The 19,344-nt window shown below is 48.7% G+C and overlaps 4 protein-coding genes across 5 annotated transcripts; 2 read left to right on the forward strand and 2 right to left on the reverse strand.

Annotated features, from left to right (window-relative positions):
- Positions 1 to 1,964: 1,964 nt before the first annotated feature.
- On the reverse strand, positions 1,965 to 3,776 carry LOC119367934 (protein RTF1 homolog). 2 transcript variants are annotated; one of them, XR_005176471.1, is made up of 2 exons: positions 3,252 to 3,776; positions 1,965 to 3,175 (listed from the first exon to the last, which is right to left on the reverse strand). XR_005176471.1 is itself a non-coding variant. In XM_037633308.1 (2 exons), the coding sequence occupies exons 1-2, from the start codon at positions 3,456 to 3,458 to the stop codon at positions 2,352 to 2,354; spliced, it is 708 nt and encodes a 235-aa protein (XP_037489205.1). In that variant the 5' UTR covers positions 3,459 to 3,776; the 3' UTR covers positions 1,965 to 2,351. The 2 variants fall into 2 exon arrangements, 1 of the variants encoding a protein (XP_037489205.1); XM_037633308.1 differs by having other exon boundaries at positions 1,965 to 2,852.
- A 1,191-nt stretch (positions 3,777 to 4,967) lies between these two features.
- LOC119364585 (protein gar2-like) lies at positions 4,968 to 12,590 on the forward strand. Its single transcript, XM_037630066.1, has 9 exons — positions 4,968 to 5,221; positions 5,859 to 5,959; positions 6,048 to 6,393; positions 7,497 to 8,351; positions 8,970 to 9,021; positions 11,152 to 11,213; positions 11,300 to 11,406; positions 11,503 to 11,590; positions 11,935 to 12,590. Exons 1-9 carry the CDS (start codon positions 5,099 to 5,101, stop codon positions 12,229 to 12,231), a joined length of 2,031 nt encoding a protein of 676 aa, XP_037485963.1. The 5' UTR covers positions 4,968 to 5,098; the 3' UTR covers positions 12,232 to 12,590.
- A 934-nt stretch (positions 12,591 to 13,524) lies between these two features.
- On the forward strand, positions 13,525 to 16,661 carry LOC119364587 (probably inactive leucine-rich repeat receptor-like protein kinase At5g06940). The gene is made up of 2 exons (XM_037630067.1): positions 13,525 to 15,942; positions 16,150 to 16,661. Exons 1-2 carry the CDS (start codon positions 13,653 to 13,655, stop codon positions 16,455 to 16,457), a joined length of 2,598 nt encoding a protein of 865 aa, XP_037485964.1. The 5' UTR covers positions 13,525 to 13,652; the 3' UTR covers positions 16,458 to 16,661.
- A 120-nt stretch (positions 16,662 to 16,781) lies between these two features.
- LOC119364588 lies at positions 16,782 to 18,737 on the reverse strand. Its single transcript, XM_037630068.1, has one exon. It carries the CDS (start codon positions 18,720 to 18,722, stop codon positions 17,151 to 17,153), a length of 1,572 nt encoding a protein of 523 aa, XP_037485965.1. The 5' UTR covers positions 18,723 to 18,737; the 3' UTR covers positions 16,782 to 17,150.
- Between the last annotated feature and the right edge of the window lie 607 nt (positions 18,738 to 19,344).

The following is a 19,344-nucleotide window of genomic DNA, read 5'->3' on the forward strand; positions in this document are numbered from 1 at the left end:
CCCGTCCCAGACGGCTGCACGTCGTGGCCCGGAAGACGCGGAGGTGGAGGAAACTGGAGGAGAGGCGCAGGATCTCGGGCTCGATGCGTGCGATCTCGACGTCGGGCTCGTCCTCCTCGCGCTCCTGGGGTGGGCGGTGGTTCTCCTTCTCGCCCCTGCTCACGGGCGTGCGGTGCGGCGGCGGCCGTCTGGGTGAAGGAGATGACGGCGGCGTGGGGCTAGAGCTGGACGGTGGCGGGGCAGGGAGGCGCGGGCGGGTCTAGGGTTTGGAGGGAGGGAGAGAGGCGAGGCAGGAGGAAGAGGAGAGGGCGCGACGCGAGTGGGGGAGGAGCGACGACCCCGTGCTCACCCTGTCGAATTGGATATTTTTCCAACCACGTGAAATGACGAAAATGCCGTTCGGGGGCACTTGAATTACGCGCGGTGGCAGGTCGGGAGTGAGCTAGAGCGCTCGGTTTTTATCCGACGGTCGAGGGCGCTCGGGAGGCGGATCGGACGGCCGGAAACGCGACGGCCAGGAATCCCAAATCACTGAGAACGCTCAGGTTTCAAGCGGTCTCTTTTTTTTTAACATCAGTACAGACACAAGCGCTCATATACACGCGCATGCACTCATCTTGTGAATGCACACACACACCCTATCCTTATGAGCACCTCCGAAAGACTGAGCCGGCATATCATCCTGAGATTTACGACGTCACTGTAGGTGCCTCGTCGTCGACGGGAACGTCTCCTCCCACTGAATGCGCATCCCTGGAAATCCTGAAATAAATCCAGGAATAAATGCGAGCACCAGGATTTGAATCCTGATGGGCTGGGATAGCACAGTCCCTCTAACCATCCAACCATAGGTTGGTTCGCAGCGGTCTCGTTTTTCTGGATGTGTGTATGTATGAGCGTCGTGTGTACTGTATGTTAAAGAAACACTAGATCATCGATGGCGCGCGTTGTTGTGCCCGTCTTTTTGTAATATTGAATGTTAGGGTTTGATGCAATTATGTGGAGCATTTTATCTAAAAGCTAAAGCAATAGTAGTATCATATATAATTTTGTGTAATTTCATTTACCTGAAAATGAAAGCAGTAGTAATATTGTATATAATTTTGTCTAATTTCATTTTACCTGAAAGTTAATGTAGTAGTAGTAAGGTAAAGAGAGAATTCTGAACATGTAGCATTAACACCAAAATTCTCCACTCCCTCTCATAGTATCGGAAGCAAGCATGATAAAATCTATTTCTTATGCAAAGATTCAGTTTACTATCCCATGCATGTGGAATTTCCCAGCAGCTGTTGAACAATATCACAACTGTTCTTTTTAACACCCTCTTTCTCATGACCAAGATAGGTTTTGGGATAGCTGATTACACACCTTCTTTCCAGAACTTATTATGATTTTGGATCGAAGCTACGCATGATCTAAAAATAAGCATGAATCTCATAAAAGAATATCTACTAAAACAGAATCAACGCAAATCTTGGTATTTTAACTTGTTAGGTGCAACGTCATGAACCTATGGAATACTTGCTCGGCTATCTTGGCACCAGTTTATGTACTGCTTCCTCAAGACGGGGAAAGGGTACTAAAAGATATTGATCTAATTTAAAAATTATTGAACAAGGCATAGCATGTAAAAATTTGTCAATATTGTGGATTCTTTTGATATGACCGAGTTAAACTAATTCAGATCTACTCCTTCCGTCCCATAATGTAAGACGTTTTTTGACACTACATAGCAATTGCCACAGAAAAATTGGCTCCCCTGGAGCGTGGAATATAGCAACTGCGGTCATGCATAGGTGAAATCACTCCCAGATCCTTGCTTACAAATACCAGGAACAAGAAAGCATCATGACATCTAGAAATTGAATAACTCCAAGCTAAAGAGGACTCGCCTTATTTCGCCAATAATATCACTTAAGTATCTTAAGTATTTTCACTGGTTACGCAAAAATAATAATCTGTAGAGGACAAAGAAAGCTTCTATAGCGGCAAAGGCTAAGGTAATAAAACTGGAAGATAGATGACTCACAGTCAGTATTTAGCATTAAAATGGAAACTCTCTGGACCAGGGCCATATCCAACTGATCCCTCAACATATCCTTCTCAGCAGCAACATTCATAGGACATCCCACAATTGATATCTTCTCTCGCAGCATATGCTTTACAGTAGACACTGAATACAAAAGGTTGCAGGTCTTTATAATGGCTTCTTTCTTCTCCTGCACTTCTTGCCGGGTTGGTATGCATACACCATTCTTTTCAGCCTCTTGAAGCCACTCTTGAACTGTTCTTCAAGGGCTGGAGAGTTAGAGACCCGAGTCATCTGCCATCGAGCAGCATTAGCTTCATTATCCCATAGAACATTGAGATACTTGCATGTTTTGTAACTCTCCAGCTTGCCGATTTGGGTCACTGGCATCCATGTTTCTAACTATGCACATCATGTACTTGGGGGTGCCTGATTTTATCTTGCCAATCCCAAGCCGCACAAAGCAACCAGATACGTGGTCCTCAAAAAAGGGTTCCATTAACCATTTCACCAGCTTGTACCTCCGAAGGGTTATGCTGTTCACATCATCAAACATGAGAGGATCAAGTCTACTTGGTGATTCGTCAAACTCATCATCCCGATTATCATCAGCGATCCGAACATGGTCATTCATCCCCCCATCATTGCTACCATCGCTCGGGGGGCTTCTAGCCTTGCATCTATTAGGCAAGCAGCTGCCCTTGGCGACTAGATCCTTGAACCTGTTATGGTACCCCTCCGGATCCTGCTTCCTCATCCTCTTGGCCCATAGCTTGTCGAGTGTGCTCTTGGTGGCGGACCTGACCATCATGGTGGAGGCCTGCAACATAACAAGTTGCATTCATCCGCACACTACAAGTCCACTAAGGCAAAAGGTAGTTCAAGTACGCACATTGAAGTTTGATCATGATAAATTCAGAGAGACCAAGCACATAACCATCAGCTAGATGGATGAATTGAAACCACTAATTTATGGCCAACTACTGACAGTGTGATGAGCATATAAAGATCCATGCTTTCAATTGCATCAAATCAACTGCAAAAGTGACCTTCGGTCCATCAATTCAAGCATCCCCACCAGTTCCATTTCCTATCATGTCTTCTTTAGAGTCACTTAGACCAAGATGGATGCCATTTATTCTTCTATTATTAAAGAGGCAAAGTTTAGTCTGATAAGTGAGTATTAACATTGTCATAATTTTCACGAGGAAGAAATTACCTGACAAGAACTGACATGATATTTGCACATCACCATGGTTGGAATTTCATCAAACGACCATAGCCCAGATCCCCAAAGGTCAAACTGCCATCTCAGACACAAGGAAATGAAGGTTATAGTTGAAGTTTCCATGTCTAATTCATGTCCTGAACAAAGCGAATATGAGTCAGCTGTGTAGCAAGTGGAGGTGAGCCGGGAGGTTGCCATCAGTCATGCCTACGGGAGTGCAGTGATGAGGAGGACAGGGTGCAAGGAGCTGCACATCGCATGCGTTTACCACTGACCCACCGCCCCAACCTCCCCTTCCTCACGGCGGCCCTCGCCATCGGCGACTCCGGCTTCAACTCCCTCCCCGCGCTGCCAGGAGTGCCTCGCCTTATTCGCCTTTCTCTCGCACGATACCCACCTGAGGTGCACCTATGTTTCACCCTAGACTGGGATCGGAGGGGTGGGCGTGGGAGGCGGCGGCGACCTCGATGGAGAGAGATGAGAGGTTGGGGATCGGGAGGGGAGCGCCGCCACCAGGCCAGCTGATGAGTCGCGAGGAGAGATTAGAGATTCGTCTCGGTATACTATGGCCCAATCAACCGCAGTTCGGCCCAATCAACCACAGGCGTCCAATTCTGCTACCGGAGTAGCGTCCCTATAGGACAGCTGGTCCATTTGCTGAGAAACGTAAGAGACGGTACACTAATGGCAATCTGACGGTCAAAAATTGCTAGATCATGAGAATGAACGGCTCTGGATGCTGATGGCCTAAGAGGGCAGGGATTAGGTGCGGTTATACGCTGTGTAGCAAGTGGAGGTGAGCCGGGAGGTTGCCATCAGTCATGCCTACGGGAGTGCAGTGATGAGGAGGACAGGGTGCAAGGAGCTGCACATCGCGTGAGTTTACCATTGACCCACCGCCCCAACCTCCCCTTCCTCACGGCGGCCCTCGCCATCGGCGACTCCGGCTTCAACTCCCTCCCCGCGCCGCCAGGAGTGCCTCGCCTTATTCGCCTTTCTCTCGCACGATACCCACCTGAGGTGCACCTATGTTTCACCCTAGACTGGGATCGGAGGGGTGGGCGTGGGAGGCGGCGGCGACCTCGATGGAGAGAGATGAGAGGTTGGGGATCGGGAGGGGAGCGCCGCCCCCAGGCCAGCTGATGAGTCGCGAGGAGAGATCAGAGATTCGTCTTGGTATACTATGGCCCAATCAACCGCAGTTCGGCCCAATCAACCACAGGCGTCCAATTCTGCTACCGGAGTAGCGTCCCTATAGGACAGCTGGCCCATTTGCTGAGAAACGTAAGAGACGGTACACTAATGGCAATCTAACGGACAAAAATTGCTAGATCATAAGAATGAACGGCTCTGGATGCTGATGGCCTAAGAGGGCAGGGATTAGGTGCAGTTATACTGTCCTTAAATAAATATTTCACTCTGCCCACGACGACACGACGCGAGCCGCAGGCCGGAACCGACCGCGCGCACTCGTGAGCCGCAGGGGAACGCACCTCCGCCTCACAAGCCACGCGCCGCACCGCCACCCCGCTGCAGACGGGGCCCAGAAGAAACGTAAAGAGCCCCACCGCAAAACTTACGTTACGCCCTCCCTCGGCACGGCTACACGCCTACACCCACACGCACGCACGCGTCCCTCCGTCACACTCCAGGACTGCATACCCCGGACGCTGCCCTGGTGCCGCCCCAACGCCGCGCCGCGCCGCCCCCCTCCCCCTCCCCGCCGCCCCCGTCCCACACCCTCGCGCGCGCGGCCGTAAACGCGAGGGCGCCCGTGGCCGCCGCCGCCGCCCGGATTGCCGGAGCGGGGAGGGCGGGAATCTAGGGTTGCCCCCCCGATGGACGGCGGGGAGAGGACGTTCAAGGCCAACTTCACCGCCGAGGGGGTGGCGCTGCTGCGGCAGCGCGTGAGGGCGAAGCTTCATGAGCTCATGGGAGATTACACCGACGACACCCTCGTGGTGAGTGCCCCCAGCCCAGCCCATCCCCCGCCCGCGCGATGAGATGTGATCCCCCGATCCATCGCTAAAACCCTAGCGGTTATTTCCGCATGATTTTGTCCTGTAGGAGTAGATAAGGTTAGCCGAATGTTCGGATTTCGCGGGATCGTGTGTGCTGGTGGAATTGGGTTAGTTTTGGTTCATGCACAGTACCGTGCTATCTGCATTGGGGTTTATTAGGTGCCATTCCTATGTTCTGAGGATTGGGGAGTCGTTTGATTTTCCACGCAAGCCCAGTCGCTGCACTTGACATGTGGAGTAGATGGTGCTCGTAGTATATGGGATGAGATTATGCATTTTCTAATGGAGTATGGGGAATTAGCTAAACCAATATTATTATTTCTTGTGGGATAGATTGCTTGTTGATTATTGTTGCTGAGTTCAAGCATTGGTTCAGTTTTCAGTACATGTCTAATTGGAGTGCTCCCATTGTCTGATTTGTCTTTCGGAGCTTGGTTTGTTTTAGATTGACCTTGCTTATACAGGTTTTGCAGGAGACACGGATGCCTTAAAAGAGTTGATATTAAATGTGCCTTCATTGTACAAGCCCACAAACCACTGAGATTGCTGACCTAACTATTTCTTTTTTGTGTGACAGGAATATGTCGTGGTGTTGCTCAGAAATGGAAGACGGAAGGATGAGGCTGCAAAGGAGCTGCAGGTTTTCTTAGGCGATGACAACAATGCATTCGTATCCTGGTTATTTGCTTCATCTAAATCTTTGTAACTAAGTTTCTTTTCTTGTATACCATTTATCCGGCTATACTGATAATGAACGGTCATGCAGGTTGTGGGATCACCTCTCCTCAAATTTGCACCTTTATGTGCAACCCAAAGCTGTCTCTGCTAATGATGAAGCTAAAAACACTCGCAGTACTGCTAGAGGATTGTCTGTACAGACTAGTCGTGTACCTGAAGCTGAAACTCAGAAAACAACAAGAGTTCAACCGAAGAGGGAGTGGGGAGGAATTGTTCGCGAACAATCAGAAGCTGTTCCCCTTCGAAGTGTTGTAGCTCCTGTTTCGCATGCAGAGGACAAAACTAATCATACACAGGCTGTAAGACGAACCCGCTCACTGGACATGCATAACCATAGAAAGAGAGGCAGAGAGGAGGACACACGGCCAGCCAAGGTCTCTAAGGCTCTCCCAATCACATAATCTGATTTTTCAAAATCTCGCCACATTCATGGCATGCCTTTTCTGTTGTTTTATGTTAGATGCAAGTCTTATCATGAAAGGCAATCCCATATTAATAAACTAATATCTCGGCATATGATTTCCTGTAATGTTGTAAGTATATTAGACAAACATGCTAATTGACTTTGTTTTTGTATTTCAGTTGCCGAGTACATGATTGAGTAGTATTCTTTTTATGTTCACAACACATGTATTCTGATAATATTCTTATAATTCTTTAACACTTTGTCTGCCTTTGTCAGTGAAGAAGAATTCTATTAGGGAATGCTATTTGAAAGATCTGCTTTTGTTCTACTTGTGTTTGGGCATAATTAATAAATTTTATTGTTTACCTGTTATAAATTCATAAAACCGTGATGTGCCTGCCTAATCCTGTTATAAGATTTGTATTTAGCTTCTGATAATTGATTTTTTTTTCTGTAATTAAGTTAGTATATATATAACTCCCTATTCTATTTTGTAAAGCGTACTTTTGGAAGCTCCTAACTTTCAAGGAAATCTAGTTCCAGTGTTCCACCCTCGACTATGAAACCTGATATATAGCACCCTAAACTTTCAAGACTAGACTGACTTCAACCATGACAGACATGAAATTGATGGGTCAACCATATTACTTCTGCTATGTGTGTTATCCTTGTTTATCTATATCACTATCGTGTATGATTTCTGAACCTGCTGTACATCTTATAGCTGTTTAATTTCCATGCGCTGAGCAGCACATCAGTTAAATAAAGTAATAGTGTTGTAAACATGTTATATGAATGTTTTAGGCCGTGCAATGCACATTTTTCTTGCTAGCAATACTCTATTGCGCACTTGCATTCATGTTGTGTTTTTTAATTCCTGTGGTTTGTGTTGTCCTCTCACCCTAGCTTGCCATCTTTGCATTGCTCCTTGGTTATTGTCCTGTCTACTTATACAATGCCAAAACATATTATTGTTCTGCTTGAGCTCCATTTTTCTAGCAATGCCTGTAAAAACCTGCTGCTCCATTAATTCTTGTTCTTTGTGGTAATAGTTTCCTTATGTTTTTCCAGAAGACATCCCATGAAGTCATTGGTGCACCACGCCGGCTTCTTCAGTTTGCTGTTCGTGACGCTGTTAGACCTGTGCAGCCACCGACCCCGAGGTCGGAGTTATCTTCCAAGCGACTTCGTTCTGTGGTGTCTACCGTAGAATCAGATTCAGCAGCTAATGTTAGGTCGCAGAAAATGAAGTCTGATGTGAGAGTACCAGGTGCTACAGCAGCATTTAGAGCCGCAGCTGAGGCTGCTGAAGATGTTCTCAAGGACAGATACTCCTCGGAAAGCGTCTTTGACAGGTTGGGTAGAAGGCCTCTGTTGACTACCACTGAAGAACCATTCGATTTCAGAGAAAAAGATCCAGAAGATGGAGAATACGAGCACATAGATGATGTCCGAGCAGAAAATCAAGTAGAATTTCGTGAAAGAAATCAATATGTTGCCAGGGATACTTGTATGTATGACAGCGGAACAGAGAAGGCTGCTGATTCTGCATTCGATATTGATCGGTATGATGACACCGGTGCAGTTAGATATAATGGTGTGAATCCTTATCAGAATAAATTGCCTTCTAGTGGAGGCAAAGAGTCATCAGTAAAGCGGTACAATAAGCCAGAAGGAGCTGCTGGGGTAAGAAGCGGAAGGTCGATAGCCCAAGACACACATGCTAGCTCAGGACCAAGACCATCTGAAAAGATCTTAAATATATCTGCTAACAATAATACGCGGAATCCTCCCTATCATGAAACTGCAAGAAATGTTGGCACATTTGAGCATCAGGTGCCCATTGGGAAGAAAGATGTTGGCTCAATAAAATCAAATGCGACAGTTGCACATGCTAAAGTTACACGCATGACCGATAAATCCAAAGTAAGTTTCCAAGGGCTAGCATCTTCACTCCTTTTGAAACTATATATTTGCCAAGTGCATGAATAACTAGATTATACGAAATTGTTTTCCATGGCATTAGCACCTTGAGATTATCACCTAAAAAGTTGAGCTTCTCATATGCTATGCTCAGAAATGTACTCTTCTTTAAATTTGTTTGAATTCAAATCATCCAGCAATGTATTATGTATCTTTGAAGACTAGTGTCAATTGGTACAGGAACCGTCCAACTCCTTAGAAACAGGAAATAAAGTCAAAATCAAGCCATGAGCTCATGAAGTAGAATCTATGATTTTCATGCTGGATATCTTATCGTAATTTTGTTGTAACACACATTATACGGACAGGTCAACAGATCTGATAGGTTTGTTGGAACATAAGCAGCGCTGGTATATTTGCCTACATCATTTATGTATTATTTGCTTCTCTGTTTGTCTTCTGTGCCCGCACCCCATTTGTGCAACAATTGTATTTTCTGTGTTGTTTTGTGAGGGATCCCCAGGGTAGGGGAATGTGCAGGTCCAGTAAATATCACCTTAAAGGGCCATATGTCTATAGCTGTTATATAATACTAACCTTACTTTTAAAATTACATTGCAGGACTTGGTGCACTCAAGTTCATTGTTGGAGGCAGCGAAGGCTTCATCAGTTGGTATGTAAAGCATGTGTTGCTCAAGTGCTCATTGCTATAAATTGACTACCTTAATCATCTGAACGGAATGTCCTTGTGGAAACTCTTAGGCCCCGTTTGGAGCATATGATGGGAAAAACGTAGAAATCGGGAAAACCTAGGAATTGAGATGGCATGCCTCACAAATTCTATGGGAATAGAAAACACATGAATTGAGAAAAATAGATGTTTGGATTGTTGGATAGGAAAAACATGTGAAACTTTCCGAGTTTCAGACCTAGGCCACTGCCCATGACAATTAAGCCGCTGGCTTTCTTCTTTAACAACTAGCCTCGTTTTCCTTGCATATGTGAACATATGCCTTCACAATGCCATTTGCAGGCTAGAATGTTTAGTACAACAATCAAGTGATGATACTTACCGAACCTTGATGATGAGATCCGATCTGTTGTTGCGGCCCGATCTTTCATGGCACTCCACCTTCAGCAACAGCAACCTCTAGCCCGTGCACGCGATGTACGTGAAGTAGAGCGATTGAACCTTAAGTTTTTGCGCGAGAAAACCAATCTCGACGATGGTACTCACTCGCAAAACAATTTCCTCGCAGAGAAATCACAACAGAGGTTTTCTGAAGCTTCTTCCAAAACTTAGGGATTTTTTTACAGCTTCTCTCAAAACTCGATACGGGTATTTACCCTAAAAGCACATCATGTCTATTCATAAAATATAACCTGCGTTACATGGTGCACCGACCAGACCTTAAATCGGAGATGGCCATCTTGAGCTGCAAGCTGGCCAACTCAAACTTTACAAAAAATAAACTATACTTTCTAAAATAATTAGATTACATGCCTTATATTTTCTGGCACATAACCATTACAGATCATCGAGAAAACAAACGACACTTTTGACCTAAAAAAGACACACCTGCAGGTGGACTCCATCCTGCAGCACAAGCACATCAAATCCTTCGACGAGGACTCCGAGCGAGCACATATAGCTGATCTGGTGGCCGTGACCTTCCAAAGTAGTAGTAGTAGCCATGGACTCGTTTCTGCTTCTTATCTATTTGGTTTGCATGCACTTGTACCTGGCTCCAAGAAAACAAATCCCTTTTGACATTACTAAGGTCCATGACATAGTTAGGGACTCCAACTTCTCCTGATTCCCATGCAAAATATCTAGCAGTCAATTCTTCCAGATAAATACACGCACATGTCACAATAATTAGCTCCCCCTCAACTTTGTAATTCTTATCAACAATCTCCAGATTTGGCTTAACAGAAACATCACTAGCGACTTGATCAACAATTGGATTAATGTTGCTAATGATTGATGTGGCCGTATCAAGTCATCCAATGCATCGAAGAGATTGACCTCCAACAGTCAGGCGAGTTGTGGTTGTATGTGACCTGCTAATCCCACCCAACAAATTCGCGCTAATCCAATCTGAGAATTTTGTACAGTTGAATCATGGTATTAAAATAGGTATCATGTCTAAATTAGTCAGGCACATATAACACGGGTCATGCCTTTCTCACCATCCGCTGCCGTCGCCGCGTCCCACGCTTGCAGGTCGTCGCCCCCTGTCACGAGTCCTGCTTGCCCCTCTTACTCAGCCGCCACCTGATGCCACAGACGCCCATATACGCAGGCCCCCTGCCTCTCCCTTGTGGCTTTTGGTGCACGCGAACAAGCGAAAGGCAGCGGTGGAAGCGCCTTGAAGCTCTGTTTTCACGCCAGGAAATTTTCCATTAGATATGACTGGATGTTTATTTTCCTGTGAAGCGTGAAGGGTAGAAACCCAATCCTGTGGAATCTTATTTCATGTTCCTGTATTCCAAAGGCCCCAAGGGAAAACTTTCTTATGATATTGATATCCTCTAAAATTCCTGCAAAAAATCAGTTCTCCAAACGGACCCTTATAGCTTATTAGAACCATACCATTGCCTTTACTACTACGAACTAATAACCGTAGTTGATCATTCAACACATCCTTTATTTCATGGAAAGTTTCTGGACCAATTTTCTTTTAGATATCTTTATTGTGGTATGATTTTTTTTACCCTGTTAAGTTAACATGTTAGCTCTGTAGGTTTTCTACCCACTCATTTGTTAAGCAAATTCTTTTTTTTTTGTTATTATTTTCAGCTGGTGGATCTACAGGCCAACCTGAAAGCGCCCCTGATTCTAGAACTGTCTTTGTTAGCAATGTAAGTATTTTTTTTTCTTTTACCCTTCTGGTTATGAAGAGAAGAGTTTCTGTGTCACCAGTGATTGTTTTATTGGGCTTTTTTAGGTACATTTTGGCGCAACAAAAGATGGTCTTTCTTGTCATTTCAACAAGTTTGGGGCTGTGCTAAAAACTCTTATTGTATCTGATGGTGCCACTGGTCAGCCAACAGGGTGTGAATTCTTACTCCCCTCTGAACAGTCCAAAATATCATCATTTATTTAGTAATATCCTAAGTTGTGTTTTTTAATATCTTTTTGTCTTATCAGCTCAGCATACATCGAATTCTTGGAAAAAGAATCAGCAGAGAAGGCGCTAACGCTGAATGGAACATCTTTTATGTCACGCATTTTGAAGGTAAAACTTCCTTGACCTAAGTTCTATTTTTTGATAGGTTCTGTTGGAACTTTTTTGGATGACATTCATGATTGAGTTGCTCTAGTACGATTAGGTATTGAACATCAAAATGATAATATACTTTTGTCTTTATTGGAAGCTCCATTAGTTGGACCATTCTTTCATCAGTATGCTCATTAGTGTTTTCTGTCTTGCATGCATGCGATCATAGCCTATCAATAAATATGGAAGTAGAAAGTATATTCGAGCAATTCAGAAGATTTTGCACTTTCGAGTGTTCACGTGGAGTACTTTTCATGACTTGTCATGCATATCTGTTAACTATATATAATGGTGTGCTGCAGGTTGTTCGAAAAAGCTCTGTTGAAGTGCCTCAGCAGCCTGGCTGGTCACGTGGTGTTCGTGCATCACCATTTGCTTCCAGGCTCGTTAGAACCGCATACCCAAGGCCGACATTCCCTGGGGCTATGCGTGGACGTTTAGCTATCAGAGGTAATGCTCGGAGTTTTCAATGGAAGCGCGGCGCTGCTGATTCGGTTGATGCCGGAAAACCAAGTCAAGCTACACCTGTAACACCTGGGAGTCAGATGGTAACTCCGGTAACACGAAGCTTCACCTACACACGCACCGAGCCAAAATAGGATGTTGGTGCGACTGCAAACGTTTGATTAGCTCAGCCACAGCATGCCTCGTTGGTTCTGATGAAACTCACAGAGATAGCTCAAAATTCCTGGCCATTTCATAGTTTAGCCTCGTTTGGTAAATACTATTTAGTTGCAGAGCTTAGTGAGTGGCCGGTTTTATGGAACTGAATATTTGAGCCATATTCTGTGAGTGATTTTGTGTGTTCCCCCATCGGAGAGGCATTCATGCTGTGCTGGTTATGTTGAGTTTGTGGGAGTGGAGAAATGTCAAAAAATGATGCTGTAGAATGTTAGGCACATATGAACATTATTTATTATTGATAGATTATGCCAGCTTCCATGGAATTCTTGTTAAACTGTGTGATTGTGTATTCTTTCTTCTCCAGGAGTTCTAATACTATGCCATTCTTGTATGATTTTCCACTTCTGTATGTAGTGATCATGCATGTAACTGTCCATTGATCCGGGATGTAATGTAGTAGGTGTGGCAGTGTACATATTTTATCCAAAGAGGGTACATTCTCATCTTGGAACCAGGGAAAGCTCACGGGTAGCACAAGTCCAAGCATCTCTGTTGTCTTACTGAAAGGTAACAAACATCTCTGCTGTCTTACTGTCTTTCAGCTGAGTATTATTCTCTCTTGTTTGGACTAGACTTGTGGCTTATGCTGATAGGATTTCCATGGTGTTGACCATTTTAGGGATTATAATACCAAGACAGTTTTTTTTACTGCCTTTACTTGCTTGTTTCTGCCCAATAATTGAAGTTAACTTTCATTTGGGCCATGATTGAAAGTTAACTTTGTTTGACACTGGTCTAACCACTCGCGCACTATCTGCCTGGCTTATGACGGAGGCAGATAGATCTTAGACGAAAGCAAAATCCACTCTCCGAGTAGAGACTGTAGAGTGTGGTCGTTGCAGAGGCCGTGATGCTCCAGTCGAATCCTGACTTCCCTAGGCAACGATCCTGGAAAGCGAGATCAGACTCCCACGGTCCATTTCTATCCGCATCACTCGAGTGAGTTGACGGCAACTACCACTCCGTGTCGTCCCGTGATAACTCACTCGTCACATCGCGTCCAACAGGAAGGACAAGGGCGCCACTCCAAAGTCCAAAAGCGCCCGTGCCCCGTCCAATAGCTCCACGGCGAATAATAATGCAAAAGCTGCCCCGTCCAACCTGACTTAGCCTACCAAAAAACAAATCCCTGCACAGCCCGCGGTGGAAAGCACATGTCAATCCCGCGCCTACGTGCTGCTACTCTACAGTAAAGTCCGTCCGTATAGTCCATCCAACCCGCAGTGAAAAATACTCTGCCCCGCAATACAGCCAGCCATTGACCAGCAACAGCACGCGCTGTCCGTCCGTAGCTCGCTCGGCCACTCTGCTCCTGCCTACACTCACTCACTCGTTCATGCACCGCACCTCGCCGGCCGGCCGCCCGGCTCCCTCCACATCCACGTCCATGGCAACCACCGGCGACGCCTGCCTGCCTCTCCTCCTGCTCCTCCTGTCGCCGCTGATCATCTCCTCGTCCTCAGCGGCAGCGGTGGAAGCAGAAGCAGAGCAGCCGGTACACGACCTCCTGCTTAGCTTCAAGGCCTCCCTGCACGACCCCGCCGGCGCCCTCGCCACCTGGTCCAGCTCCACGCCCTACTGCAACTGGTCGCACGTCACCTGCACGGACTCCTCCTCCTCCGCTTCTTCGCCCGTCGCCGTCTCGCTCCAGCTCCAGGGCCTCGGCCTCTCCGGCGACATCAACGCCACCGCGCTCTGCCGCGTCCCGGGCCTCGCCGGCCTCAGCCTCGCGTCCAACGCCTTCAACCAGACCGTCCCGCTGCAGCTCTCGCGCTGCGCCTCGCTCGCCGCCCTCAACCTCAGCTCCGGCGCCTTCTGGGGCCCGCTGCCGGAGCAGCTCGCGGCGCTCGCCTCTCTCACGTCGCTCGACCTTAGCGGCAACGACATCGAGGGGACCGTGCCGCCGGGCCTCGCCGCGCTGCGGGCGCTCCAGGTGCTCGACCTGCGCGGCAACCGCCTCTCCGGCGTGCTCCACCCGGCGCTCTTCCGCAACCTCACCAGCCTCCACTACCTGGACCTGTCCGGCAACCAGTTCTTGGAGTCCCAGCTGCCGCCGGAGCTCGGCGGGATGGCCAGCCTCAGGTGGCTCTTCTTGCAGGGGTCAGGGTTTAGCGGCGAGATACCCGAGACCTTCCTTAGGCTGGAGCAGCTGGAGGCTCTTGATCTGTCCATGAACAGCTTGACCGGACCCGTTCCTCCGGGGTTCGGCCTCAAGTTTCAGAAGCTGCTGTCCCTGGATTTGTCGCGCAATGGCTTCTCTGGGCCGTTCCCCAACGGCGTCGACAAGTGCCTCATGCTGCAGAGGTTCGAGGTGCAGGGCAACGCGTTCACCGGGGAGCTCCCCGCCGGCCTCTGGTCTCTGCCGGACTTGCAGGTCATCCGCGCCGAGAACAACCGCTTCTCCGGCCGGCTGCCCGAGTTCCCCGGCGGCGTGTCTCGGCTGGAGCAGGTTCAGGTTGACAGCAACAGCTTCTCCGGCGCGATACCTCAGAGCATCGGCCTGATCCGCACCATGTACCGCTTCTCCGCCTCACTGAACGAGCTCAACGGCAGCCTGCCGGACAACCTGTGCGACTCCCCGGCGATGAGCATCATCAACATCTCCCACAATGCCATCTCCGGCTCGATCCCCGACTTCAAGAACTGCAAGAGGCTGGTATCCTTGTCCTTGTCCAGCAACGGTCTCACCGGGACGATACCAGCCTCTCTTGGGGACTTGCCGGTGCTGACCTACATCGACCTGTCCAGCAATGGCCTCACCGGCGCCATTCCGGCAGAGCTCCAGAACCTGAAGCTTGCGTTGCTCAACGTCTCGTACAACCGGCTCTCCGGCCGCGTGCCTCCGGAGCTGGTCTCCGGCCTTCCCGCCGTGTTTCTTGAGGGGAACCCAGGCCTGTGCGGTCCAGGGTTGCCGAGCGATTGCGATGCGCCATTGAGAAAGCATCAGGGGCTAGCACTGGCTGCGACGGTGGCCTCCTTCGTTACAGGATTGGCTCTGTTGGCAGTAGGGGTGTTTGCAGTTTGCAGGAGGATACGTGGCAACAGGCCCTCCTCCCCATGGAAGCTGGTGCTTTTCCACCCAATCAAGATCACCGGAGAGGACTTGTTCGCCGCGTTCCACGACAAGAATGTGATCGGAAGAGGAGCATTTGGAAAGGTTTATCTGATCGTGTTACAAGACGGGCAAAAAGTCGCGGTGAAGCGGCTGTTCAGTTCAGCCAAGCTGACATTCAGAGAAGTGAAGAACGAGATGAAAGCGCTGGCGAAAATCCGGCACAAGAATATTGCCAAGATTGCAGGCTTCTGCTACTCGGAAGGGGAGGTCAGCGTCATATATGAATACTTTCAGAGAGGAAGCTTACAGGATATGATCTGTGCGCCGAAATTCGCGGTGGGATGGAACGACAGGTTGAAGGTTGCACTTGGAGTGGCTCAAGGATTGGCATATCTTCATCATGATTATACTCCTCGCATGCTGCACCGCGATCTGAAGTCGAGCAATGTGCTACTTGCCGATGAATTTGAGCCCAGGGTTGCTGGGTTTGGGATTCATCGTGTCGTTGGGGAAAAGGCGTACCGATCTTCCTTGGATTCGGATTTGAATGACAAGTGCTACATCGCGCCAGGTATGCATTTCTGTAGTGTAGTTGAATCAGTACACCAGGTTTTGAAGAGCCTGGCACCCTATCCTATGCATTTGCAAGGTGTTCGCCTTGTTACCAATTTGTTTTATGGCTACATATCAAGAAGGTAGAGTTGGTGCTATTACCATTGAATAGATTTATGGCTGCATAAATTTTTACTGAAGTTCTCTTCTGTTTTCGTGAAACCAGAGCAAAACTTCACAAAGAGCCCAACGAACCTCATGGACGTCTACAGCTTTGGGGTCATTCTCCTGGAGCTGATCACCGGAAGGCCAGCAGAGCAGCCGGCGTCCAAGGACTGCTCGGACATTGTTAGCTGGGTGCGGAGGCGGATCAACCTGATCGACGGCGCATCGCAGATACTCGACCCCAGCATTCCCCACACGGAGCAACAGGGCATGAAGGCTGCCCTGGAGCTCGCGGTGCGCTGCACGTCGGTGAAGCCTGACCAGAGGCCGGACATGTATCAAGTTGTGAGGTCGCTGCAGGCGCTGTAGTTTGTACCTTTCATCCACGGACACCACCATACTCTGAAGTTGCTATATGATCTTTGACTGGAGAAGCACTTCGGTTTGTGATATTCTGAGTTCAGACCATCTGTTACTATGTATTTCGTGCCTGTTGTGTATATTTGTGTGATTGTCATGACATTGACAGAATAAATAGAAATAAGACGCCTGTGTGATTCGCTTGTTTATTCAGCCAGCAGCTTTGAAGCACAAAAAGAGCTTCAGTAGAACAAGTCAGTGAGCAGTTTTGAAGTATACAAAACGAGCTTCAGAAGAACATGTCATGCATACAGCGATTAAACAACAATTCCAAGTTGCAAATATCTGAAAATCCTCCTCTCTTATTCCATCATAATATGATGAACATAAGTTTTACAAACATCGATTATTACATTACAGGACATAAACACACAAAAGATGATAGGGACTAGAGTACAAACCAACAACAGTACTGAAGCAAATTATTTTAGGAAACAGATGAATTAAAACAAACTATTGGCTACAATAGGCAATTACACTGCCAGTTCTTCAGTGCTTCTCCATATGAGAGGCTCTTGCTCAGGCATGATAAACTCTTCAGTGCCTCTCCATATGAGAGGCTCTTGCTCAGGCATGATAAACATAACTTCCACCGATGTGGCCGGTGGTGCTCACTATGTCGCCAATCTGCTTGGCGACGCATCAATCCTCCAAATCTTGCTCACGTTCAGCCCGGACCCTTGCCCGGGTCTGATAAACTTTTCTTCCTGCACTTATGTTGCAGTTATTCACTATGTCGCTGAGAAAGTACCAGCAGATTGTGCTCTGTGGAGGCCCCGGAACGACACCAGCACCAGCAACGGGAAGGCAAGGTGTAGACCTCCCAGTCCCCATGTCAAAGACCATGCCCTGATCCCTGCCCCTCCCGCCGATCCAATACACGCAATTACCCTTCAGTCCTGGAACATCTTCAGCATACATCGATACCGCATTGTTCCTCCCAACAAACACCGAGTAGCCTCCCAAGTCCGTCACGGCATCCCAGCATGGTTGGCGCCGGGGATAATACCTGAGAACAAGTATTTCATTCTCGGCTACACGGCGGTGACCGCCTCCTGGCAGCTGCAAAGTAACCGTGCAGCTTGCATTCCTCCAGATTTGATACAGGTTACCGTCGCAGAACACCAGGTTCTTGGCACTAGTAAAAACCGACACCGTGTTGTATGGCGCGGCAAAACAGGTAGCAGGGTCGAACGGTAGGTTGCACTCAGACAACATGGGCTCGACTGTGGCCGGTGCATTTAGATCCGGTCCGACAGATCCAGGAGGAACTCTCCTAAGAGGCATAAACACATCTGGGCAGAAGGCAGCCTTCATTGTAGCAATTGGAAGCTGCTGCTCTCTCCATCTACGATGTTCATAGCAGAGCATGCGCAAGTTGCGCTGTCTTCTTCCCTGAAGACTGAGTGAGGGACGCCCTAAAGGCATCTCTGGCTCTGATGGGCCAGCTGGATCCTCGACGACGATAGGCTTCCTGCGGCGGCGCTCCGGCAGGCGGAGCACGTGGACATCTCCATAGCGGGTGAGGCAGTAGACCCTACCTTTTTCATGGTAGACGACATCGGCGAGCTGATCTCCGCTGGAGAGGCGAACGGGATCGAGGATGGCCCACCTCCTGGCCCCCGCGGTGACGTAGGCGAGCCTGTCGATGTCGCAGATGGCGGCGGCGGCGAAGTCGTCCCTGGCGGGGTTGGGCGCGAAGACGAGCTTGGAGACCCAGCGGCTCTCGTAGATCAGCGGCGGCAGAAGGATCTCCGTGGCGGTGATGGGGTTGAAGAGGCTGAACATGCTCTGGCCGCCGTAGAGGCAGACGGAGAGGGCGAGCCAGCCGTTGCTGGAGCCGACGCATCGGCCCCCCGAGAGGATGTTCTTGAGCTCGAAGGAGCGGTGGGTGGGGAGCGACGCGGCGGACGGGCAGCACCTGGCGTCGTCGAGGACGACGAGGAGCGACGGGGACGGCGGCGAGAGCGCGCATCGCCAGGCCGTGCAGGCGCCCCGCGCGCTGGCGTAGCACTTGAGGTCGAGGCTGTCGCCGATGCGGCAGAGGAGGTCCGCCGGCAGATCCGCCCAGCGCCGGAACGGCGGCATGACGGCGGCGGCGGGCGGGCTGTGTCTGGGAATGGTGGCTAGGCCATCGGGTCCTAGGGTTTCATCTGCCGGAATGGAGGCGATTGCGAGGTTGGGGAATTTTATGCTCCATTGTCGGGTGGGCATCTTTCGGACAAGCCCCTGGGGTTCTTCCAGATTGGCGAGCTGGTCCGGGCGCCGCGAATGAGGGCCGCGTGTCTCCCTGCCCGTCCTAACGGGTTTCCCACACCTGCCGGATCTCACATCTTTTTTTTTTGAGACAACTCACGGAGCTTTTTATTGATTCGTCACAATGTTTACAGGGACGAAAGAAAGATCTCCGGGATGGCCTAACCACACATGGCGTTCACCCCCAAGAGATAGAGCATGCTTCGCTAAGTTGTGAGCTTCATAATTTAAGCTCCTAAATTCATGGCTAACCTTACACATATCGAAAGTTATAGAATGGCTTAAAATTTCATGGACAATAGCACCATATGGAGATGCGTCCTCCTTCTTCAGAGAGTCTACTACCTTCTTGCAATCCGATGCAACATGAATGCGCCTTTGGTACAAGTCCTCCGCAAGTGCAAGTCCCTCCCTTATCGCCATGGCCTCTAGCGTTTCCGGATCCCCAATATGCTCCATGATCAGCGCAGAAGCTCCCAAAAACAGACCATCTGAACTTCTGCAGATTGCACCCACAACCCCGAAGCGAGCCTGCCTTGGTGCGGCCGCGTCCACATTAATCTTCACGCATCCCGTGGCC

This window comes from Triticum dicoccoides, chromosome 2B (assembly GCF_002162155.2).
Source record: "Triticum dicoccoides isolate Atlit2015 ecotype Zavitan chromosome 2B, WEW_v2.0, whole genome shotgun sequence".
Classification (NCBI taxonomy): domain Eukaryota; kingdom Viridiplantae; phylum Streptophyta; class Magnoliopsida; order Poales; family Poaceae; genus Triticum; species Triticum dicoccoides.

Excerpts from the sequence above, each read along its gene's own strand:
- LOC119367934 (XM_037633308.1), bottom strand. The coding sequence starts at position 3,458 with ATGGCAACCTCCCGGCTCACCTCCACTTGCTACACAGCTGACTCATAT. Across the intron at positions 2,853-3,251 it reads ATCATGTCAGTTCTTGTCAG|GCCTCCACCATGATGGTCAG; the intron begins GTAATTTCTTCC and ends GTTATGTTGCAG.
- LOC119364585 (XM_037630066.1), top strand. The coding sequence starts at position 5,099 with ATGGACGGCGGGGAGAGGACGTTCAAGGCCAACTTCACCGCCGAGGGG. Across the intron at positions 8,352-8,969 it reads GCATGACCGATAAATCCAAA|GACTTGGTGCACTCAAGTTC; the intron begins GTAAGTTTCCAA and ends ATTACATTGCAG. Across the intron at positions 11,214-11,299 it reads GAACTGTCTTTGTTAGCAAT|GTACATTTTGGCGCAACAAA; the intron begins GTAAGTATTTTT and ends GGGCTTTTTTAG.
- LOC119364587 (XM_037630067.1), top strand. The coding sequence starts at position 13,653 with ATGCACCGCACCTCGCCGGCCGGCCGCCCGGCTCCCTCCACATCCACG. Across the intron at positions 15,943-16,149 it reads CAAGTGCTACATCGCGCCAG|AGCAAAACTTCACAAAGAGC; the intron begins GTATGCATTTCT and ends TCGTGAAACCAG.
- LOC119364588 (XM_037630068.1), bottom strand. The coding sequence starts at position 18,722 with ATGCCCACCCGACAATGGAGCATAAAATTCCCCAACCTCGCAATCGCC.